The sequence below is a fragment of the Scyliorhinus torazame genome, chromosome 1 (assembly GCF_047496885.1).
Source record: "Scyliorhinus torazame isolate Kashiwa2021f chromosome 1, sScyTor2.1, whole genome shotgun sequence".
Taxonomy (NCBI): Eukaryota; Metazoa; Chordata; class Chondrichthyes; order Carcharhiniformes; family Scyliorhinidae; genus Scyliorhinus; species Scyliorhinus torazame.
The window spans coordinates 55,871,768-55,897,404 of NC_092707.1; the positions used below are offsets into that span (position 1 = coordinate 55,871,768).

At 44.0% G+C, this 25,637-nt stretch overlaps 1 protein-coding gene across 2 annotated transcripts in view; it reads right to left on the reverse strand.

Moving 5' to 3' along the window:
• The window catches only part of LOC140407870 (sarcoplasmic/endoplasmic reticulum calcium ATPase 2), a 114,791-nt gene that overhangs the window by 31,936 nt on the left and 57,218 nt on the right, over window positions 1-25,637 (reverse strand). For both annotated transcript variants that reach the window (XR_011939853.1, XM_072495097.1), the window contains exons 7-14: window positions 22,118-22,203; window positions 17,583-18,047; window positions 16,384-16,472; window positions 13,178-13,280; window positions 11,918-12,049; window positions 11,696-11,821; window positions 6,713-6,931; window positions 942-1,277 (exon numbers count right to left, since the gene is read on the reverse strand). Coding sequence is in view for 1 of the 2 variants with exons in the window: in XM_072495097.1 (XP_072351198.1) it covers window positions 942-1,277; window positions 6,713-6,931; window positions 11,696-11,821; window positions 11,918-12,049; window positions 13,178-13,280; window positions 16,384-16,472; window positions 17,583-18,047; window positions 22,118-22,203 (1,556 nt within the window). In the remaining variant the exon portion in view is untranslated. The remainder of the gene's footprint in view (window positions 1-941; window positions 1,278-6,712; window positions 6,932-11,695; window positions 11,822-11,917; window positions 12,050-13,177; window positions 13,281-16,383; window positions 16,473-17,582; window positions 18,048-22,117; window positions 22,204-25,637) is intronic.

The following is a 25,637-nucleotide window of genomic DNA, read 5'->3' on the forward strand; positions in this document are numbered from 1 at the left end:
TTAGACTTTTAATGCCGGATTTTTATTGAATTCAAATTTCTCCATCTGGAATGGTGGGATTCAAACCTGGGACCCCAGAGCTTTAGCCTGGGCCTCTGGATTACGAATCCAAATAATGGATAATCAATCCATAACACTAGTTTAACACTGAGGCAGCAGGTTTAGAACCAGCTTCATGGAAGCTAGCAATCAGATGTTAAAAGTTTCCTTTCGATAGAAGGCCTTATTCACACATCAGTGCTAGAGAAAGCTGTTATTTCAGTGGCCAGTGGCCCCAAAATATGTTCCAGGAAACTGATGTAGCAATACATTACACTTAAAAAAATTGTTTTAGAATACCCAATTCTCTCTCTTCCCTCCCTCTCCCTCCCCACTACTGCGCCCCCCCCCCCCCCCCCCCGGGGGCAACAGCAGCACCGGCACTGTGACATGCTAATCACACAGACCAAGGATTCACCTGGTCTTTGAGGCTCATGCACTAACTAGCCGAGTCATCAAGATGCCCATGAACTAATAATGTCAACACATTAATAGAGTACATGCGTTGACACATCACTCGGAAATAGCCACCACATCTTATACACTAAACGGGTATACAAAATGTATTATTTTGCCGAAAGCCACTTTGTGTTAAAAGGGCCGATCCTCCTCAGCAGTGCATATTTAAGGGATGGAGGAAGAGCAATACTTAATTTTCATGATAATGCAAAATAACTTGCAGTTTAATGGGAAAAATATCAATTGTGGCGAGTCTAGTAAACTTGTTTAAAATTAACTCTCCAAATCATGAAGGCAGATAAGTTATTTACAACAAAGAAAACAATGACCCATGGAACCAGAGCAGGAGTCATATTTGCCAGAGCTCCCAAAAGCATTTCAGAAAAACCCAAATTAAAATAATTAACGCAAGAATGATTAGAGCATGAAGTACGTGTTCCTACCATGGCTGTGATTTCATCGAATGCTTGCAAAAACTCCACAATCTTAGACTTGTGGGATGGTTCTACACGGGCAAAGCAGCGAGCAGTCAAGCAAGCATCTCTCTGTTCTGCTGGGGCTAGTTCATCAAATTCACGTCCAGTGAAAGCTTTTTTACTGACATCTTCCTGTTCTCCAAAGATACCAATTCGACGGCAAATGGCTACAGCGGTGCCTTTATTATCGCCAGTGATCATGATTACACGGATGCCAGCATATCTACACATCTTGATTGAAGCAGCTACCTCCGTTCGTGGTGGATCAAGCATACCAACACAGCCCACAAACGTCAGGCCAACCTGGAATGGGAGACAGTGTTGTCATTTTTAAAAAAACATTCTGCAACATTTCTCCAGAAATTACCAACACATATTAATACATTAGGAGCTTTATGGTATCCAAACAAAGGGAATTTTTTATAAATGTACTTTAACTCCTATTTGTAGGCATATTGAGGCCAACTGGATTCCCAAACCGCTTCTAGCCCAAAATCCTAGCTTAATGCAGAAACATTGTTGAACTTGTCTGACAGGGCTACACCATTAAATAAAAATCACCAAGAAGTCTCAAGCAATAATATTATTCTGTCCTGCAGAATGTTGTTTGATAAGACTGTAACACATAGGAGTACAATTAGGCAATTTGGCCCATTGAGTCTGCTCCGCCATTCAATCATGGCTGATATCTTTCTCATCCCCTTCTCCTGCCTTGCCTCCCCCCCCCCCCAATAACGCCTGAGCTTGAAGAACCTATTTATCTCCGCCTTAAAGACACTAATAATATGGCCTCCACAGCATGGTAGCACAAGTGGCTAGCACTGTGGCTTCACAGCACCAGGGTCCCAGGTTCGAATCCCCGCTGGGTCACTGTCTATGCGGAGTCTGCACGTTCTCCCCATGTCTCCGTGGGTTTCCTCCAGGTGCTCCGGTTTCCACCCAAAGTCTAAAGATGTGCAGGTTAGGTGGATTGACCATGATAAATTGCCCTCAGTGACCAAAAAAAAGTTCGGTGGGGTTATTGGGTTACAGGGATAGGTTGGGAGTGAGGGCTTAAGTGGGTCGGTGCAGACTAGATGGGCCGAATGGCCTCCTTCTGCGCTGTATGTTTTATGTTCACAGCCTTCTGCGGCAAAGAATTCCACAAATTCATCAAACTCTGGCTGAACAAATTCCTCCTCCTCTCCGTTTTAAAGGATCGTCCCTTTAGTCTGAGATTGTGTCCTCTGATTCTAGTTGTTCCTACAAGTGGAAACATCCTTTCTACCCAGGCCTCGCAGTATCCTGTAAGTTTCAATAAGATCCCACCTCATCCTGCTGAACTCCCAACGAGTACAAACCCCACGTCTTCAACCGTTGCTCACACGACAAGCTCTTCATTCTGGGGATCATTCTGGTGAACCTCCTGGATTCTTTCCAAGGCCAGCACATCCTTCCTTAGATATGGGGCTCAAAACTGCTCACAATACTCCAAATGGGGTCTGACCAGAGCCTTATTTAGCCTCAGAAGTACATCCTTGGTGTTGTATTCTAGCCCTCTTGACATGAATGCTAACATTGCATTTGCCTTCCTAACTGCCAACTGAACCTGCACGTTAACCTTAAGAGAATCGGGAGTATGGACTTCCAAGTCCCTTTGTGCTTCTGATTTCCTGAGCATTTCCCCAGTTAGAAAATAATCTATGCCTACATTCCTCCTTCCAAAGTGCATAACCTCACATTTTTCCACATTGTATTCCATCTGCCACTTCTTTGCCCACTCTCCTAGCCTGCCCAAGTCCTTCTGCAGGCCCCCTGCTTCCTCAATACTACCTGTCCTTCCACAGATCTTTGTATCATCTGCAAACTTAGAGCAGCAGTGCCTTCAGTTCTTTCTTCCAGATCATTAAATGTATATTGTGAAAAATTGTGGTCCCAGCACAACCACCCGAGGCACACCATTAGTCACCGGCTGCCATCCTGAAAAAGACTCCTTTATCCCCACTCTCTGCCTTCTGCCAGTCAGCCAATCCTTTATCCATGCCAGTATCTTACCCTTAACACCATGGGCTCTTAAACCTATTTAACAGCCTCCTATACGGCACCTTGTCAAAGGACTTCTGTAAATCTAAATAGATCACGTTCACTGGTTCTCCTTTGTGTAACTTCCTTGTTACCTCCTCAAAGAGCTGTAACAGATTTGTCAGACATTTAAAAAAAATAAATTTAGAGTACCCAATTCATTTTTTCCAATTAAGGGGCAATTTAGCGTGGCCAATCCACCTAGCCTGCATATCTTTGCGTTGTAGGGGTGAAACCCACGCAAACATGGGGAGAATGTGCAAACTCCACACGGACAGTGACCCAGAGCCGGGATCGAACCTGGGACCTCAGCGTCGTGAGGCAGCAGGGCTAACCCACTGTGCCACCGTGCTGCCCAGATTTGTCAGACATGACCTCCCCTTGATGAAGCCCGTGCTGACTCAGTCCTATTTTATCATGCACTTTTAAATACTCCGCAATCTCATCTTTAATAATGGACTCTTAAAATCTTATCAATGGCTCAAGTCAGGCTAACCGGCCTATAATTTACTATCTTCTGCCTCCCTCCCTTCTTAAACAGCGGTGTTACATTAGCCACTTTCCAGTCCTCTGGGACCCATCCTGCCTCCAGTGATTCCTGAAAGATCGCCACCAATGTCTCCACAATCTCCTCAGCTATCTCTTTTAGAACCTTGGGGTGTAGTCCATCCGGTCGAGGTGATTTGTCCAACTTCAGACCTTTCAGTTTCCCCAGAACCTTCTCCTTAGTGATGGCCACTGCACTCACCTCTGCCCGCTGATTCTCCTGAAGCTCTGGTATCCCAATGGTGTCTTCCACTGTGAAGACTGATGAGTGCTGTCTGTTCATGCATGCCAGCTGGCTCTTGAGTTGGAGTTACCAATCATTAATCAGAAGTAGGAGCCCTGGATGAATTTTCTCATGCCCAGAGTGTAACTGCAGTTCCGAATTACTTCCCCTGCTTTAATAACTTCCTTTGCCAAGATCAGTTAAAATAATATGACCAAGTATGAAATGAGTAATTTTGCAACAATGAAAATGTGGGGAAATTAGCTCTTCGTGAGTCGCCGCAAACTGCTAACTATTCTATGATTCAATTGAAATGCATTCATTCACCAGATACAAAATGGTTTAATTACCCAACATTTCAAATCTGTTATACATAAAACGAGAATTTTACAAAGTATCAAAGGCAAAGGTTAAAAAGTTACTATGGAAAACATTCAGCCCGACAGACATCGGCATGTAAAACCGTGTACTGTACACCACTTTGCTGAAATTAACACGGTGAAATCCACCAGTGTTTTATCTGGTTAGAGATGTCTGGCACACAGAAATCCATAACCATACGCAAACCAAACGAAGAAAGCTATACAAGTAGAAATTCGAATTGTTCAATATGGATTACACTTTCTTTCCCAATAGGGTGATAATACATTACCCTTGCTGAATCCCCCATCATTAACATCCTGGGGGTTACCATTGATCAGGTACTGAACTGGACTATCCACATTAATACTGTGGCTACCAGGGCAGGTCCCGTCTCTGCGCGCACGCACCCCCCCCCCCCCCCCCCCCCCCCCGAAAAAGCCTGTTCACCATCTATAAGGCACAAGTCAGGAGTTTAATGGAATACTCTCCACTTGTCTGGATGACTGCAGCTCCACCAACACTCAAGAAGCTCAACACCATCCAGGATAAAGCAGCCTGCTTGATTGTGTGTCCCCCCCCCCCCCCCCCCCGCCCCCCCCTGGAAATATATCGCTGTTCCTTCACTGTCTCTGGGGCAACATCCTGGAATTTTCTCCCCAACAGCACAGTGGGAGTACCTACATCTCAAGGACTGCAGCGGTTCAAGTAGGCAACTCACCACCATCTTCTGAAGGGCAACTAGGAATGGACAATAAATGCTGGCCTAATCAGCGACGACCACATCCCATAAATGAATTTTTAAATAACATTAATGCTGACCCAGGAAATTTCGGTTGGCAAAAGCCAAGTGTTTGGATCCCTAAATGTGACCCATAGTCCTGGAATCTAAGCAACCAAGACCAGACTGTTTATCAGAATGGGGCACTGTTAAACGGTCCAATGCTTACCTAGCAAGGAACACTCAAATACCATCAGTGTAGTGATTTGAAGCAGTGTTTGAGGAGGGTAATGGTGGACATTGGAAGTTGATATTCCAAAATAGATCAATAACAATTCAAAATGTTTTAACTGATTCTTTTGTATTGCTACCTAGAGTTGAATGGAAGAGCCCCAGCCACAAATGATGGATCTTTAATTAATCAACAGCAATATCCTTGAGCAGTACAGTTCTGCCAAACTGAACAGTTCCAACTTTATTGCTCGGTTCATTACCATGGAACCATAACTTCAAAGAGACCGTTTCATTTTTCATCCCATCGACCCAAGGAAGATGATTATTAGTTTAAGTGCAGATTTGAGATTTTGCCAAGTTGGCATAAGATACCAGGAATTCCTTAAAGGTGGTCCAGTGAGCAACACATCTTACTATAAAATGTACCCATCACCGTCAAGACCATAACACACACTGGCATATAGAACAGAGAACAGTCCAGCACAGTACAGGCCCTTGGGCCCACGATGTTGTGTCGACCATTTATCCTAATCGAAGATCAACCTAACCCACACCCCTTCAATTTACTGCTGTCCACGTGCCTGTCCAAGAGTCACTTGGTGGATGGTTGTTCAGAGTACAGAGTTTAAGTAGCTGCTGTTTTTCACTTGGTAGCACAAGTAATCTTCATAACCAGTCCACATACTCTCTTGTCACAAACTCTCAAGACTTTCCTAATTAATTCTGCAATCGACACCTACTTTAAAAGTTATGGACGGCTACTCTTGAAACACAATGTGTTGCATGTCACCTAGATATTCTAAGCATCCAAACCCAAGGACATGTTTCCAAATATTTTAAGGTTTTGTGCTGACATCAAGGTTGACATCACCTCCTCTCCAGCATGCTTAATGATACAGGCCAGCCAGCCAGAGCCCTTCCTCCATACATCAGTTAATTTTCTTGCTATAAATCTATCATGCAGCTTGATCCTGGAGTACGCACATGGGCCAGAGAGCTTGTCCTTTGTGTGGCTGGGAAATCGGAGCAATTGGAGAATTGTTGAGACATATATTATACAAGCACAATCTGTTTGTGGACTTTGTTTTTTCTCATCTCCCTTCAATAATTGCTAAGTGCCTTTCCAGTGTTATTCCAAAGGCCTATTGTTGTCAGGCTAAAGTTGAGATCCAGCAAAACTTCCAGATACTAATGCATTGCAAATATGACAGCTGTCCATTATACCTCCCAACCATTCCATTGAGATCAAAACTAGAGCCGAGTAAACCATATTTCACATGCTAGCCTTATTCCATTTAGTAAATGAAGCACATAGATTCTCAGACCCCAACAAATAGCACAATGTCATGTTAAAAAAGGGAGAGGGGTGAATGTTAGAATTCTTTCAGGAATGCCTGGAACAAGTACTATTGAATGCTTGAAAATGGTGAGAGAAAGCGTGCGTTACAAAGTGGACTATCCCTCATGTTCTAACTAGGATACATTTGACTGCCATTCCATTATGCATAAAATGGACAGCATTTACTTAACAGTAGTTACCCGTGTAAAGTTTACATTAACATATTACAACATTTTCTTGTGCCAATTACTAACCTCATAACTAATGAAGTTTGATGCTTCTTCTAGATTCATATCTTCTTTTTTGATAGGATTATCGTGTGTAGCCAATGCCAAGCAGCGCAGTGTGTCCCTCCCAGTACCCCATTCTTTGATAACAGTCAAAATCTTCTCCTTGACGGATGGCGAGAGGGGTACTTTATTGGTTCCGACACGGATATGCGTGCATCTATCAACCACACCCTCAGGGGCACCCTATTGAAATAAAGCAAAACATAGTTACAGATCTTTATCACATCTTGATCGCATAGGTCCCACCATTCTCGATGGTACTTTGGGAGTCTGCACTCTGATTATGGATGTTTCATCAAACCAATTCAGACGACATCGGGAGTTTTCAGACTTCTACGGCCGTAGGCCATCAAACCAATTCAAGAGCGTGGGTTTGGTAAACTCAATCCTTAGCCTGCTCAACGTTAATTCAACCCATTTGAAGTTAATCATTGATAGGAGGTAATGGTTGTGAACACAAAACAGGCTCAGCCAGGTCTGCTCCAACTTGTCACCGAGACAATACCAAGGTTGGAATTCAGCACTCGCGAGGAAGCCACGAATGGGGGAGACCCGACCGACTGACACCCCCCCCCCCCCCCCCCCCCCCCGCCCCCTCTCGGGCAATGGTGGTGAGTTTCAACACGTTCTCGGATAAGGAGCGCATTCTCCAGTGGGCCAAGCAGACACGGAGCTGTAAATGGGACAATAGCATCCTGCGGGTTTACCAGGACCCGAGTGTAGAGGTGGCCAGGAGGAGAGCAGGCTTCAAATCAGATCAGGTCGATCCTTTTTAAGAAAAAGGTGAAGTTTGGACTGTTATAACCAGCCCGTCTCTGGGTCACGCATGAGGATCAGCACTTCTACTTCAAGTTGCCCGAGGACGCGTTGGACTTTGCGAAAAAGAAAGGGCTCGTGATAGATTGAGAACTTTTGAACTTGGCTGCAATGTTCATGTTTTTGTTTTTTCTTTTTGTAAAAAGTTTCTCGTTTTGCATTTCAAGGAAGATGTTTGTGATGCCGTTTGCATTAATTTGGAACCAGCGGTAGAGTTGAGTGAGTTAAGGTTTTCATTTGCACTGTTGGGTGATGGAGGTGTGCTTGTTTTGATCTTGGTGTTTTTCTGTTGGGCAATTGTGTGTGGGGACGGGACGGGACGGGGGCTATCTGCCGCCGGGGATGGGGCCCACCAAGCTAGCTGGGCGAGCTAGCTCTCGGAAGCGCAGTGGGGGGGGTGTGTGTGCATATGTTTGGTTTAGTAAAGGGATTGGGCGAATGTTCTGCTGACGAGGGAGGAACTTGGACTGAGGGACAGAGAGGAGGTTGGGATGGAGCGGTGGAGATGCGGAGCACGGGCTGGAGGCGGGCCTAAAAAGGGGATGGCTGATCGGGGGAGGGGGCTGTGGGCCCCCCAACTAGGCTGATCACCTGGAATGTTCGAGGGTTAAATGGGCCGGTCAAAAGGGCACGTGTGTTCGCGCATCTTAGGGGATTGAAGACGGGTGTGGTAATGTTGCAGGAGATGCACCTTAGAGTAATGGACAAGGTTAGACTGAGGAAAGGCTGGGTCAGTCAGGTCTTTCACTCGAGACTAGATTCAAAGACTAGAGGGTTAAAGTGTATTCCCGGATTGATTGATTTATTTTGAGTAGGGCCTTGCTGGCTGGGGTGGAGGACACTGGGTACTCGGCGATTACAATCTCAGACCATACTCCGCACTGGGTTGACCTGCAGTTAAGTAAAGACAGTAACCAGCGCCCACACTGGAGGTTGGATGTGGGAATTTAGGCGGATGAAGGGGTGTGCAAGCGGCTGAGGAAATGTATTCAGAGCAACCTGCAGGTCAATGACACAGGAGAAATTTCAGCAGCGGTTGTGTGGGAAGCACTGAAGGCGGTGGTCAGGGTTGAGCTGATCTCAATCCGGGCCCATAGGGAGAAGGTGGACAGGGCAGCGACGAACCGACTGGTAAAGGAGATACTACAGATTGGTAGGAGTTATGCGGAGACCCCAGAGGCAGGGCTTTTAAGGGAACGGCAGAGTTGAGCTTGCTGACTACAGGGAGGGCGGTGGAGCAGCTGAGAAAGGTGAGGGGGGCAATCTATGAACATGGAGAGAAGGCCAGCAGAATGCTTGCACAGCAGCCGGAAGACAGAGGTAGCTAGGGAGATAGGGAAAGTAAAGGACGGAGATGGGAACCTGGTTGGTGATTCAGTAGGGATGAATAAGGCGTTTAGGGATTTCTACAGCAGGCTGTACAGCTTGGAACCCCCTACGGGCCGGAGGGGATGAGGCACTTCTTGGGGGGGCTGAATTCCCCAAAGATGGACGGGGTGTGGGTAGAAGGGCTCCCCGTCCACCTTTGGGGGCCCAATCGGGCTGGAAGAGATAGTGGAGGGCTTGAAGGTCATGCAGGCGGGTATGGCCCCTGGTCCAGACGGGTACCCAGTGGAGTTTTATAAAACGTTCTCGGGGATATTGGAGCCAGTGTTGTTGAGGATGTTCAATGAGGCACGGGAAAGGGGGAGGCGTTGCCTCCGACGATGTCACAGGCAACAATTTTGCTGGTGCTTAAGCGGGACAAGAACCGGGAGCTGTGTGGGTTCTACAGGCCGATCTCCCTGTTGAACGTAGATGCCAAGTTGCTGGTCAAAATCTTGTCCTCCAGGATCGAGGATTATGTTCTGGACGTTATTGGGGAGGACCACACGGGGTTTGTTGAGGGCAGGCAGTTGGTGGCCAATGTAAGAAGGCTGTTAAATGTGATCATGACGATGCCCCCAGAAGGTAGGGAGGTGGAGGTAATGATCGCGATGGATGCAGAAAAGGCTTTTGATCGGGTAGAATGAGACTATCTGTGAGAGATACTGGGACGGTTCGGATTCCCTTTATTGACTGGGTCAGGTTACTGTATCAGGCTCCTGTGGCAAGTGTATGGACGAATAGGACTACATCGGACTATTTTAGACTGCACCGGGGGACGAGACAGGGATGCACCCTCACCCCATTGTTGTTTGCGCTGGCTATAGAGCCGTTGGCAATTGCTCGGAGAGTCTCGAGGTGCTGGAGAGGACTGGTCGGGGGGGGGGTGGCGGCGGCTGGCGGCACCTGCTTCTGTACGCTTCAGACCCAATAGAGGGGATGGAAGAAATCATGAGGACTCTAGGGGAATTTGGCCGGTTTTCGGGTATAAGCTTAATATGGGAAAGAGTGAGATGTTTGTGGTCCAGGCGAGGGGACAGGAGAGGCTACTGGGAGAGCTGCCGTTTAGGTTAGTAGAGGGAAGCTTTAGGTACCTAGGCATCCAAGTGGCGCGGGAACGGGACCGGCTGCATAAATTGAATCTGGCACGGCTGGTGGACCAAATGAAGGACGATTTTTAGAGATGGGAGGCGCTTCCGTGTCTCTGGCTGGGAGGGTGCAAACCTGTGAAGGCGAAGGTCCTCCCGAGATTCCTATTTGTATTTCAGTGTCTCATCATCTTTATTCCGCGGTCCTTTTTTAAGCGGGTCAGCAGAGTGATCACGGGCTTCGTCTGGGCGGACAAGACCCCGCGAGTAAGGAAGGTAATGCTTGAGCGGAGTCGGGGAGAGAGCGGGCTGGCGTTGTCAAATTTTAGCAACTATTACTGGACGGCTAATGTAGCCATGATCAGGAAGTGGGTGGTGGGGGAGGGGTCGATATGGGTGCGTACGGAGGCGGCTTCATGCAAGGGCACCAGTTTGGGGGCGTTGGTAACTGCGCCTCTGCCGTGCCCACCGCTCGGTACTCCACCGGCCCCGTGGTGGTGGCGGCCCTGAGAGTTTGGGGCCAGTGGAGGCAGCATGTGGGAGCAGGGGGAGCATCGGTCTGGGCCCCAATCTGTGATAATCATTGGTTGCCCCGGGAGTATGGTTGAGGGGGTTCCGGTTATGGTGGAGAGTGGAGATTGAGAGGATGGGGGATATGTTCATAGAGGGGAGCTTTCCGAGTAGGAGGGCGTTGGAGGAAAAGTTTGGGTTGGAGAGAGGAAACAAATTTAGGTAGCTGCAGGTGCAGGACTTACTTTGTAAACAGGTGTCAACCTTCCCACTCCTACCGCTAAGGTGGATTCAGGACAGGGTAGTTTCCAGAGGATGGGTAGGAGAAGGGAGCGTCTCGGACATTTATAACGAGCTTATGGGGTCGGAGGCGACGCAGACCGAGCAGCTGAATTGCAAGTGGGAGGAGCTGGGAGGTGAGATAGAGGATGGTCTATGGGCAGGCGCGTTGAGTAGAGGCAACACGCCCACAACATGTGCCAGGCTCAGCCTGATACAATTTAAGGTTGTTCACTGGGCTCACATGACAGTGGCCCAGATGAGCAGATTCTTTGGGCTGGAGGACTGGTGCGCAAAATGTGCGGGAGGACCAGCGAACCATGTCCACATGTTTTGGACATGTCCAAAGCTTAGGGAATTTTGGCAGGGGTTTGCGGACGATGGCCACGGTGTTAAAAACAAGGGTGGCGCTGAGTCCAGAGGTGGCGATTTTCGGGGTGTCAGAAGACCCGTGAATCCAGGAGGAGAAAGAGGCAGATGTCCTGGCCTTTGCTTCCCTGGTAGCCCAGAGACGAATACTATTAGCTTGGATGGACTCAAAGCCCCCGAAGTCGGAGACCTGGCTATTGGGCATGGCTACCTTTCTCTGTTTGGTGAAGATCAAGCTTGCCTCGAGAGGGTCACTGTTACGGTTCACCCGGAGGTGACAACCGTTCGTCGACTTCTTTGGGGGAAATTAATCGTCAGCAGACAGAGGGGGGTAACCAAAATTACCTCAATAAAATGTTTATGAAAAAAAATGGTTGGAATTCAGTGAAATGTTTATGGCACTACTCAGGAAAATATCACCAACCTATATGCCCACGTATAACACCACTGTCTCCAATGTGATGGCATAGAAGATGAACTGCAGCAGTGGAGAACAAAATTAAGTGTATTGAAGTTTTACCTTAATGAACATCTTGTTGCCAATAGATGAACGAGTGGGTTTGTTCGGGGAACAGTACACAGACATCGATTTCCTGTCTCTAGAGAACTCCAAAGTGAACTCTTTCTTCATTAATTGCTTGATGACCTGGAGAAACAAAATATATATGTTTTAAATTGAATTTCCTATTTCATATTTTCTTAATAAAAGCAAATGGCTTCTGAATTTAAAAAAAAAACTTACAGTACAGCAAGCATTGGCACGCTCGATCTTAGATAAATTCTTCAAATCAGTGTCAAACACATTCATTTTTTCAGCCAAGCAACAGAGGGCAGTCTCCGTGGCCTCCCCAACCTTCTCATACACTCCTTTAGTCTGAAAATGGGAATTAAAGTTAGCATTGACACCAGATGCACATTTTTTTGTACAATTTCTGACTTCACTAGACATGGCAACTAGCATACTTCTCCCACATCTCCCACAGTTAATGTAACAAGTTGTGATCAGTTCTCAGAAGGTCAAAGCCAAAGGCAGATTGGAAATTTAAATTATAATGCAACACAAATGTGTTCCAAGTTTGCAGAGAAATGTTTTAAATTTACGTGAGATGTAGTGTTCAGTCATAAATACCAGAGACACATTGGGCCCATAACCCTAGAATAACTCAAGTATTGACTGGAACAGGCTTCTCCAAGGTTTTGCCAGACTTTTGAAGGGTGGAAAATCTTCACTAGCCACATCTCAGCACCACCTCCATTATTTTGAGAGATCATCAGCTTTGCACACAGCAAGCCATAGCAGAAACACCACCCAGATTGTATCTACCTTATCTGCACTTCAAAATTATGAACTAAGCATAAAATATGAACTTTTGTAAAAATGAACAAAATACTAACCTTAACCTGTTCTCTGCAATTCCCTCCCAGAAAAAAATCCACTATTTCCTTGCTCTCCTAAGAATAGAATCCAGCCGCAGTGCAGTTCTCCCCAGTCATTAGATAATGGCCACCCATAGGATCCCTACAATGCAGAAGGCTATTTCGGCCCAGCAAGTCTGCACCGGCCCTCCAAAAGAGCACTCAACTTGGGCCCACACCCGTGCCCTATCCTTGTAACCCCGCTCATTGATCTTGGCTAATCCACCCAACCTGCACATCTATGGACATTGGGAGGAAACCAGAGCACCCAGAGGAAACTCATGCAGACACTGGGAGAATGTGCAAATTCCACAAGTCACCCAAGGTTGGAATCGAACCTGGGTCCCTGGCGCTGAGGTGACAGTGCTAACAACAGTGCCACTGTGCCGCCCACACTTCCTGGTGTATTTTAGACATTCTTCCTGCACCTCTCCTCTTCCCCACAACCCATCTTCTTCTTGCATCTGCTCTCTCCATGGTACCAGCCTCCCTCCAATCTTTCAGCCGTGCTCGACATGTACATGATCTTGGCTCCCATATGCAGAGCCACGGGAAACTGATGAGCAATTATACATTTGATTTGTACCTCATTATAATCCAAAGAAGAATCATTGCAAAGTGCACAGATAGTTGCTAGTTCAACAAGACCATCATAGTCAGAACACTTCACTATTTTGCTGTCCAATTCTCTGAAAGACAAAAGTGAGTTTCCAAGAATTACTTGCAGAAGGGTAGAGTAGTCCTGGCAACGACTGCCTCAAGCCAGACACAGAGGAATTACTTGAAAAGGTGGAGTAGTCCCAGCAACAATTGCCTCAAGCAGCTGGTCAAGATCTTAGCTGACTAAATACCAGCGCTGCTGAAGGTAGCCGTAACACCCGCTCCAGTTAATGATGTGCAAGCTATGCCCCAGTTATAAGAGTTCATTTAATGCAATATCGGGCACTTTGAGCAGCAGTGAGTGGGCACCACTCATATTATTGATGGCAAGGTTCAAACACATGCACACACTCATACAAACATACACTGGGTCAAAGTAACCTGGCACTTGAATTCAAAACCATTTTGGTTTTCTTTCACCAGCCTGTTAAAAGCTAAAAGTCTTCGACATGCAACGACCATTACTGCATATTCCTATTTAGCCCATTTCCCTTCAAATGCCACTAAACATTTACTGCTCTAGTTGTGTGAAGTGTAGATAACTAATGCATTGGTAATGGCCATTAAAGTTCACATGATCAGAATTATTTCATTCAAACTTCTTGTAACATGATGCGGTATTCTAAGATAGAAGGCTCTGAGCACAACTAATATTTAACTTTTCATTCTTGAAAAGAATTTACTTCATTTAACACACTTTAACCGAAATAAAAGATTCAGTCAAATGAGTTTCAAACATCCAATTAATCAAAAAACACCAATATAACATAGAAAAGGAAAGACATCCCATTGCTCATCAAGATTTAACACAAATGGACATCAAGACATTCCTGGAAATGTTGCACAAAGGGGGATTTACCTGCCAGCTCCATAATATTGCTCCCCTGCATATATCAATGGTAATAAAACCAACAGGGAGCTTGGGATACTTTTTCTTTTTTTTTTAAATTTAGAGTACCCAATTAATTATTTTTTCCAATTAAGGGGCAGTTTAGCGTGGCCAATCCACCTACCCTGCACATCTTGGGGTTGTGGGGGTGAAACCCATGCAGACACGGGGAGAATGTGCAAACTCCACACGGACAGTGTCCCAGGGCCGGGATTCAAACCCGGGTCCTCAGCACCGTAGGCTGCAGGGATACTTCTACAAGGACACAAATAGATTTCAATTTCCTCTTCCTGCACCAGATCAGCAGCCATGAAATCCAGAGTCTGGAGTCAGAAGCTGGTGGGTTCAAGCCCCACTCCAGAGACTGGAAGGAAAGACAGGCCCAACACTTGGGAGGATGGGGGAAACTGCTGCCCAGACAAAAGTTCCAAACTTCAAACGCAACAATACACCAAGGTCTTAACTGGCTTCCTCTCTAGTGGATGTTAAGGATCTCATGGTACTATTCGAGTAAGAATGATCACCTGGTGTTCCATTTATCCCCAAACTAAAATCACCATTCTGACTTGGAAATATATTGCTGTTCTTGCACTATCACTGGGTCAAAATCCTGGAATTGCTTCCCCCCTTCCCCAATAGCATTGAGAGTGAACTGCAGCAGTTCAAAGAGGGAAATTCACCACCACCTTCTCAAGGGCAATTAGGGGTGAGCTAGAAATGTTGGTCTAGCATGTGAAGCCCACATACCTTGAATGAATTTTAAAAAGTCATCTTGGCGTCATCTCTTTGCTGTTTGTGGGTCACCGCTGTGGTGTAAACTGACTGTTGTTGCCCTACATAACAGTAGTGACTATACTTCTGTATTTCATTGGTTGTTTTACTTTGGGATGTCCTGAGGTTGGGAAATGTACTATATAAAAATGCAAGTTCTTTCTTTCATTTTTATATTTCAATTGGGGTGGGGAAGATGGAAATTACAACACCCTTGTTTCATGACTGTTTTTACTTTAAAATCTTACTTCATTCAATCTTATAATAAAGTTGTTGGTTTATTCTTGAACACTTCCCAATTGCAAAAATCAAAAAAAAAAAATATTCTTGAGACAGGACCAAAGTGAAATGGTAGGTATGCAGCAAGATACTCGGAATTATATATTTAGTGACTTCATATACTTGTAAATTGGTCCCTTTCGAATATCCACGGTTATTGTTCTAAAGATGGGCGGCTGAATCTTGGGTCATGAAGCATAGTCCAGAAGATAGCCACCAACATCTGACAAAGTCTAGAGAATGCCTCCAATACTGTGCAAATGTTTTACATGATGTTTTTTGATAAGATGAATGTGACTTGAAAGGTATTTCCATATCAATGATGGAGAGTCAAGAGAAAAACAACAAAAATTTTAATTCACGGACACAAACACAAAATCAATCACCTTCCTGGATTGGATTGGACTGTTCAGAGATTTCAAGGAGGACACACTGAAATTTGGGATTTACGTATTTGTATTCCTGTATGTACAAACACGAGTCTGAAAAGAGTTTGATTGGCATATGTGCACTGATGGTTTAATAGATATGGATGGAATTTATCAATACTCTCCTTTTGGGCTTTACGAGTCAGAAATCAATAGTTTAATTTGTTGAAATTTACAGCCCAAAAAGAGAGGTTTGGGGATTCTATAATCAGGAGGCAGGACAGGGAAGCAATCAAGGAGAACGCAGGCCACAGGCATAACTACAAGAATACCTGGTTATGTTCTAATCCTGCCATTTGTTACCTTCTACTGCACAGCTCACTAGTGGTGATGTTTGATCCCTGTTTAGGTCTCTATTTGCATTTTTGTGCTGTTATTGGTTATCTGCGACACTCATGGAGTCTACTTGTAAAGAACAGCAGAATTTATTTTTGTTCCCTTCTCTTCACCTCTCCTTCAGAAGGACGCACAAGGTTTGCAGTAATTGCACTGTGCAATTGTGGCAAATGCTCCCAAGTACCAGAAATCAGTACATTTTAAAACTTTTAGATCTGATTACCCATGGCATGTAGGAGCAAACAGAATAAAAAAAAAGAGTAAATCAGACAAGTAAGTTGCAGTCTGAGCATTTTAAAAAGATGTACATTACATGCATTCACACAGTTCAAAAAAGAAATGTAGATTACAGTGCGCAGGTGACCAACCCATACTTTTAAATGGAGCACTGCTAATGTAGGTTGGAAAAGAATTAATACGTGTACTTACACTTGTCCCTCAGGGCTATAGGTGGAGCCACTTATTGAAAACTCCTTCAGAGAACACTGCTCACCTTCAACTTTGTCAACAATGAACATCTATGGGAATGACACAAAGTAGTAGACAGTCTAGGTGAAGAATAGCGCATCAGCCGCTGATCAATGCAAATCAAAGCAGATATAAATTCCTCAAGTTTCAGTCAAAAGGATTGTCTGATACATGAACAAAGCTTTCTTTACACAAGGTACAGCTGATTGAATATCATATCAGAATTTAGGTCTGCTCTTACATGCACAAAGTATTTACCCGGAAATAGATTAAAGTGAACTTCATGGATTTTCAGCTCAATTTTAAAAAAACAAATACATGAAGACTTTAAAACCTATGCAATTGCCCCATGAGATCGGAGAATACGGTGTGAATATTGCTGTCTAGGTCAAAAGATTCTCTGCACCACGCTGGAGTAGAGAACCATGCTCCCAGAGGAGTCCATTTTTAGTCTATGAGGCAAACAATCAGGTTGCTTTAGCAGCCAATTTTGACTGTCTGACAGCACACATTAATCTTGCACATATCCTACAAGCTGGAAGACACATGAAGGGCAAATATATAGAACTCGTTTTAAACTCTTCCAAAGGTTTCAACATGGGTCGGGACTTAGCACAAGCTTAAATCTCAACTTTCTAAAAGAAGCAAGACTAGCTTTTTAAAAAATAAAGTTTGTCCTTAGTTACTACCAACTTACTGGGTAACATGCTACAACTTGCATGCAACCGTCAATAAATAAATCTGCACACACACTGCAGTGCAGATAAAATCCAACAAATCAGTTTTGAATGTAAAAACTCGATCGTACAACAGATAATTAAGTTTGATAAATATTTACAATGAATTTCATCATTGATTTTACTCATTTGCATCATAGTCATTTAAATTGACTTCTCCAGAGTCCACTGCACAATTCTCATGCGCACTGCTAATTGGAGGTCAATTACTACAAGACAGCTGGGGCAAGTATTATGGAGGAAAGAAAGTGCTGCTTCAGCAGAGAAATTAAAAGTCTCCCCTGCTCCAAGCTGAACAATCCCTTCCTCACACCCCACCAAGCCATTAAAGAGGTCAAGTGTTGAAACTTTCCTCTTTGCTGGTCATGAAAAAAGATGAGCAAATTTGAAACGAATCCAAAACCCCAACTTAAAACCACTTACCCGGCAGACGGACATCTGGTTCGTAGTGAGAGTACCAGTTTTGTCAGAGCAGATAACAGAAGTACAACCCAACGTTTCAACAGATGGCAGGCTCCGCACAATAGCATTCTTCTTTGCCATCCGCCTGGTGCCGAGGGCCAGGCAAGTCGTAATAACAGCTGGCAAACCCTCAGGAATTGCAGCCACAGCCAGAGCAACCGCAATCTTAAAGTAATAGACAGCACCGCGGATCCAGGAGCCGCCATGCACAGGATCATTGAAGTGGCCAATGTTTATGATCCAGACAGCAATGCAGATGAGTGAAATAACCTTGGAGAGCTGTTCACCAAACTCATCAAGCTTCTGTTGAAGCGGAGTCCTTTCCTGTTCAGTTGCTGCCATTTCATCACGAATTTTGCCAATTTCTGTGCTTGTACCAGTGGAAACAGCAACTCCAACTGCCCTACCAGCTGCAACATTTGTACCCTGTAGTTGAGAGAAAAAGCAATATGTTCCCAAATGACATAGCAACTATTACTTGCATTGTTAATCACAGCAAGTCAGTCAAGGTGCATAGCAAAATACATAGCAGTTTAATAAAAAGAAAATGTAATCGCTCTTTCAGGTAAAATCCTGCCTCAGAGCAGATTAGCTTTTTATTGGTACTTTATGATTTATTAATGTGCATTTCAAGTTCAGAAATGTTGTTTTTTTACAATAATCGTTGTTATTGTCACAAGTAGGCTTACATTAACACTGCAATGAAGTTACTGTGACAACCCCCTAGTCGCCACACCAAGGCGCCTGTTCAAGTACACGGAGGGAGAATTCAGAATGTCCAATTCACCTAACAAGCACGTCTTTTGGGAGGAAACCAGAGCACCCGGAGGAAACCCACGCCGACACAGGGAGAACGCGCAGACTCCACACAGATAGTGACCCAAGCCGGGAATTGAACCCGCGTCCCTGAGATGTGAAACAACAGTTCTAACCACTGTGCTACCATGCCGCCCAATGTTCTCTCTTCTCTACTATTAATCAAGAACATGTACTTATCGCCAGCAATTTGATTGCAATTACAATACAATTCACCTGGATTCTTCAGAGAGAATAACCAACAACAACAAAAAAAGTCAGTAATTTTTATTCTCAAAAATTGATAAAAGTATTGAAAGTTATTCATTCAAATCAAGCGAGGAGATTAATGGAGAGCCCGAAGGGATGCTGACCCCATTAAAATGTTTTTTCAATGTCCTTGTGCAGTGACTTTCATTTACTTGATCACGGAAGCAAAGGAGAAAAATATTGGATAAAACCAAAAATGTTGGCTCACTAACATTTTAGAGGATTAAATGTGTCATTAAGGAACCAAATAGGCAAGAGGAGCAATATTCATACATCCTTGGATCAGAATTTTATAATAACAGGGGTTTTAAAAAAAAGCTTTTCAAATGGAAAGCAATACACAAGAACATAATCCAAACATACATCTCTTCCACAAAATGTAAATGATTTATATACACAGTTAGGTTACAAAACAATACCAGGATATTCCCAGTACCCATTTCCCCCAAAGGGTATGGCATCCAAAGTGGGAGTAGCCACTGACCCAAAAGCTATGTTCAAGACTTGTGCCACTATCCTAGTTGACCTTCAGTTTCTCGGAGGTCACAAACTGGTCCTACAGCTTTGATCAGAACGCAATTCAAAAACATCACACTTTTCTAAGCCTTGGCGGGTGACCTTCACTTTGCAGCTCTGGGCACAAGGAGGTGATTATAAGTGACCTCAAAAACAAATCACTTGCACCAGATTGAGATGTATCAAACTGCAAGCAGCTCAACAGAAAAACTGAGACTATTCTTGTGCAAAAGGTAACCACAAAAGTCATCCGTAGACCACAAGCACCCTGCAAGCCCCGACTACCTGACCTACAAAGCCTCGGTAACTCATTCTCCTACAAGTTTTATTATTTTTATCCCTGCTTGGCTCGCCGGTGTTAGTTTGGCACGTCTGGCAGTTTGGAAAGGCCTGCCCCCATTTACTGACGGATAAATCTTTTTAAATTTAGAGTACCCAATTATTTTTCCAATTAAGGGCCAATTTAGCATGGCCAATCCATCTACTCTGCACATCTTTGGGTTGTGGTTGTGTGACCCACGCAGACACGGGAAGAGTGTGCCGGACAGTGATCCCAGGCCGGGATCGAACCTGGGACCTCAGCGCCGTGAGGCAGCAGTGCTACCACTGCGCCATCGTGCCACCCGGTTGATGGATAAATCTTAAATCAATGAGGAACCTTCCACACTGGCAAGTTTAAAAAATTGATTCAAATCCAATGTCATACAGATAGCCAGAAAAAAATGAAAGACACAAAGAATCCTAAAAAAAAAATCAATGGCAGTGTTATAATTTCCTTGGGAGATTTTAACATGTTGATTTGTAATTTAAATCTGTAATTTAGCTTGGGGATATATTTTTAATTGCACATCTTTAATTTTGAACTTGTTACTTCAGCTTGGGAACAGACAAAATGTCACTTTTACGTGGTCTGTACTGCTCTAGAGTATATAATATAAACCACTGCACCAAGATAAACAGGTAGCTCAGCAAAATAGCCTTCTGCAAAACCGCTACACCATAGGAGGCCATTCAGCCCATCATGTTTGCACCAGCTCTCTGAATGAGCAATTTACCTCGTGCCACGTTCCAGATTCCTCCTTTTCAATTAATTCTAATTACCTATTGAGTATCTCAATTGAACCAGCCTTCACCACTCTCGGGCATTGCATTCCAGACCCCAACTATTCGCTGCGTGAAAAGGTTTTCCCTCATGTCATTTTTGCATCTTTTGACAATTACCTTAAATGATAAAGGGTGAGGGGGCGGAGATTTAACACATGGGAACAGTTTCTCCCATCTATTCCATCCAAACCCCTCATGACCTGAATATCATGACCAAATCTCTTTTCGGCCTTCTCCGCCCCCAGGAAAACTGTCCGAGCCTCTTCAATCTATCTTCACAATTGAAGCTCCAGCTCCCTACAACCATGCACAATTCTTTTTCTGCACTCTCGTCAATATCTTCCCAACTAAGTGCACCACCCAGAAATGAATGCAATACTCCAACTCAGACTGTACGAGTGCCTTTAACAAATTCAACATAACCTCCTTGTTCTTGTAGTCTAATACACTAAAGCCGAGGATAATGTATCCTTTATTAACCATGTTCTCAACCCATCCTGTCACCTTAAGCAGAGAAAGATTTTACACAATTATAAAGGCCACTAAAATAGATTTCTGCCGATATCCTAGCCCATTATGTACAGTGTGTTACTGTAAAGGAAGAAAATAACTATTTTAAAGTCTGTTGGGCTTTTAATAGAAAACATTGATCAAATATTTGTGCACAAGACCATAAAATGTAGCAGAAGTAGGCCATTCGGCCCACTGAGTCTGTCCACTATTCATCGAGACCATGACTGATCTGATAATTCTCAACTCCACTTTCCCACCTCATCTCCATAACACGGATTCCCTCAATGGTTAAATATCTGTCTATCTCAGCCTTGAACATACTTAATGGCTCAGCTTAATGATATACTGTACAAAGACAGGAACATTCATTTCACACTCACCTGGCATCCACTAAAACTGCAAATTAAGGTCAGAAATCAAGTGAATGTTCAATCTGTACCCAACCAGTGTTAAAGCACAACATGCTACCATATCAAAAACCAGGAAGAAAAATTAGTATATCCATCAACAAGGAAACAACGGGATCATAAATCAGTATTTCCTTGGCAAAATTAATAAAACAAAAAAATGGGCTACAATTGGGAGAGTTCTGTTTAAAACATTAAAAGGTTTTCTCAAGTTGCTGAATCTGGCACTTACATTTTGGTGTTGCCACTCGCTGAGCAAGACCTACCCGTCAGTATCTGACGACACTGTCAAAAGTTTTTCAAACACTAACTCTACAACTGGAAAGGAAACCAAACTTTCATCCTGCTTCACCCTTCTAAAAGTGACACTTGCACAAAACTTGTACCACACATGCAACAAAAATTTAAAACATGCTAACATTCAATTTTATTTGAATACTGTCCAGAAGATGATGGCAGCAGGTCAATCCTACAGTATAAAGTCCCTGGGCCAAAACAATGGGGCTAACGCCAAGAAATTAAGAGCTACCCTCTTTATTACGGAGTGATTTTCACTTTGTATGTGTAAACAGCAACATTATTGGAATAATTTCTGTGCCAATAATTTTTGTTTACGGAGGCAGGGAAGGGGGTCAAAAATACTATTCGGAAAGTTTGAACATACCCGATTGTCCAAGTCTTTTAAAACCATATCTCAAGTTGAGGGTCGTTAAAGTTTCAGTCAAAATGACCTCGCTTTGGGGATAAAATGGCAGTAGCCATCTAATGAGAGAATTTCTTTCGAATCATTAAATTTGATAACTGGATGGAGAGGAGGGCTCTAATTGGATTGTATCAGCAGAGCCTATTCATATAAACTTTACTATTCCAAGGCATACACAAATTGCTTACTGAAAAGAGCATATTCTTTTTGTCCTGATTCACAGCACGAGGGTCAGGTACTGGATCGGTGTGTTTGATGATCGATACGGATTCACCTAGGCAAGGGAACACAAGAATTACTTAACATTGTTACCCTGATGCAATAAGTCTTTTGCAAAAGGCAAACTTAAGCATGCAATTAAGTTCAAGGCTGTGAAAATATCGGATTTCTTCCACAACCAATGCAATTAAAGTTCTTAGCTCAACTGACCCTTTAACTGCTCAACGAGGTCATTTTTATGTTCATACTGAAGCTGGACTTTTGAGTCTTGCGAAAAGTTTGAATCATTCTTGAAAAGCCTAGTGTCCAGTTTAATTTTCTTTGCTGTTTTACATATTAAATTACACATAATGGGACCAGTTCAGCAATAAATATTATTTATGTTATGATCACCGACAATCTACTAATAATTCCATCATTTTGAGTTTAAGAATTCAAATAGGTTTGAATGAAGCAAATTTGTATTCAATGAAATCAAGATTTAGTGCTAAAATAGTTAAACAACAGGTAAATTTGAAGAGTAGATTGGCAAAACTGCAACACATGCCCTCAGCTATGTCTTTCTCAAAAGCTCTAAACTTTAAAATTCCAACTTTAAAAAATACAATCACGTGAACCTTCCATTCCGCCTACAAGCACACACATTCCACAGCTTCTGTACATTTCAGCTTCAAACAAACACTGCAGGAAAGAGACATCAGTTATCCCAGCTGATCTGGAGGAAGACAGAATTTCTTAGGTTTGTGTGTTCTGGATATTAAAACACAAGCGTATTGGATATAAAAGATAGAAATGGGAATGGGATAGTTCCAGAGGGCTGGAGAATTGCAACTGTTACACCACCTTTATCCAGGGTGCAAGGATAAACCCAGCAACTACAGGCAATCAGTTTAACTTAATTGATGGGAAAACGTTCAGAAATGAAATTGGAGAAATGTAGATTAACTAGGGAAAGCCAACGGGGATTTGTTAAAGACAAAATCATATTTAACTTATTTACTTGAGTTTTAAAAAAAAGTGAGGTAAACAGAAGATTGACGAGGGTAATACAGTGAATTTGATGTATATGGGCTTTTTGATTAAAGTGTCACAGATTGGCGTGTCGGCAATTCTGAAGCCCATGAAATAAAAGGGATAGAAGCAGTATGATTGTGTTGGCTGAGTTTTAAGAAATGGAGCAATATTAGTAAATGGTTAGTTCTTAGAGTGGAGAAAGGTATACGGTAGAGATCTCTCAGGATTTGTAACTAGGACTAATGCATTTCTCTTTTATAGAGGGGAGAATTTCAAAACTTGCAGATGATGCATAACTTGGAAGTATATTTAACTGTGAGGGGTCAACTTCAAGAGTACATAGACAGCCCGGTGGAATAGATAGACATGTGACAAGATGAAATTTAACACCGATTGTTGCAAAAACCTTATTTCATAATTAATCTCTTTTAAGAAAGAATTTTAGTTTTGACATTTTAAATGGAAACATGGTTGAGAAACATGCAAACAAACCTCAGCTAATGATAGGTCAACGGGCAATCTGTGTTTAGTTAATGTCAAGGTTGGAATTAAGAAAACAGATAATGACCATATTAATTGAATCAGATAACGGATTACCCAGAGTACAGGAAGTCTACAGTTATTTCAATAAGGGGTTTAACTAATTTATGTAGCTCCCAGATCACAGAAGCTAAAAACACCTTTTTAAACAAAGAGGTGTCTTTGCAGAACCAGTAGGTCTGGAAAGGGCTGTTAACTCCATTGGAGATATAGATTTACATAAAATTTGGATTGGAGAATCAATGGGTTGTTTTGAAGGCAAAAGATAATTGGGTTTGTATTTTTGTTTGGGTTATCCCAAATTAGGCCATGCTGCCATGGACATGGGCTTTGCAGGGAGGTACACTTCTCGTTTTTCACAGAAAACAAGCAGTTCAGCTTGAGAACAAGCAGAGGGGTAATCTGCCAGGAATTGTAAAAGCAGTTGTGGGACCAAAAGCTGTACAGGAGCTCTGGGAGCGGACTGGGAGAAAATAGTCTAGTCTAATATCCCCCCAAGAAGCAGAGGTCATTAGGAACCAGGGGTGTTCCTGATTTTTAAATCGCTTAGCGTGAAGGCAGCAAAGTAAACTTTAGCTGAGGAGTCCAGAGCGGAGGGATTTTGAAGAAAAGTTGGAGTGTCACTTAGGCAGCTAATGGAAGGATTTGCATCAATTCTCAAACCTCAGAGAATAGCCGGAACACGGGGGAGAAAGTCAAAGTGAATCCGGAGAGTTATGGCATAATTGTTTTGGTTTGATCCCAGAAGTGAATGAACACACCCAATCATGTATTAGAACTCCTGCGTAGAATTAGGAAGTAAAGAGGGAACTGGATTTATGCCCAAAGTCTGGACCAATTATCATGCTAGGTTAGTAGCATTCGCTTTGTTTCATTGAAAAACAAATACAGTAAAGCTGATTTTTGTTTTAAAAAATGAAATCTTGCAGCATAACTTCTTTCAGTTAATTACTGGGTGTTCAAGTTCCTCTTTAAACGTCAACAGTCTCCAAGGATATCGTAACAAGAAAGTGTGAAGTGATACATCAGTAGGAGGAAAGAGTGCAGCATCAGACAGACCTGGGGGTACACATGCACAAATCGTTGAAGGAGGGCAGGAAAAGGTGGTGGTTAATAATGCATACGGGATCAGAGGTTTATTAAGAGAGGAATAGAGAACAGGGCAGAAGTTATGAATCATTATAAAACACTGGTTTAGCCTCAAATGGAATAGGGGGCGCAATTCTCCCATCGGGAGACTAAGTCCCAACGTTGGAGTGAAAACCGGAGTGTTTCACTCCGGCGTGGAGGCCGCTCCCAGCCCCGGCGGGGGCTAGGGGCGGCGCCGCGTCATCTACACCCGCCGGGCCTTGGCGCCGCTTTGTAAATGACTCGGCCGGCGCCGCGTAAATGACGCCAACCCGTGCCATCCTCCCCCAGGCCGCCCCGCAAGAAGATGTCGGATGGATCTTGCGGGGCGGCGGAGGAAAAGAGGTTCTCCTTCAGAGAGGCCGGCCCGCCGATTGGTGGGCACCTATCGTGGGCCAGACCCCTTTTGAGGCCCCCCCCCCCCCAGGTGCAGGAACCCCCTCCCCACAGGCCGCACCCCCAGCGTTCTCGCACTGTTCCCACCGGCAGCGGAGAATCGCCGCTCGCCCGTTACAAACGGCGATTCTCCCAGCGGCCAGCCGTGATTCTCACCGCGCAAGTTGGAGGGGAGGGGGGGGGGGGGGGGGGGAAAGAGAAAGAGAGAGAGATCGGCTGCCGGCACGGCGGGACTCGCGCGGCGCCCCGCCGATTCTCCCACCTGGCGTTGGGGAGGGATTCCGCCCAGGGTGTCCAATTCCAGACACAATTTAGGAAGGATGTGAAGATCTTTTGATCTAAATGGCAGCGGGCAGGCAGAAAAGTAGAGTTCAGGCCACAATTGTACTGAACAGCGGAATGGGTTTGAGT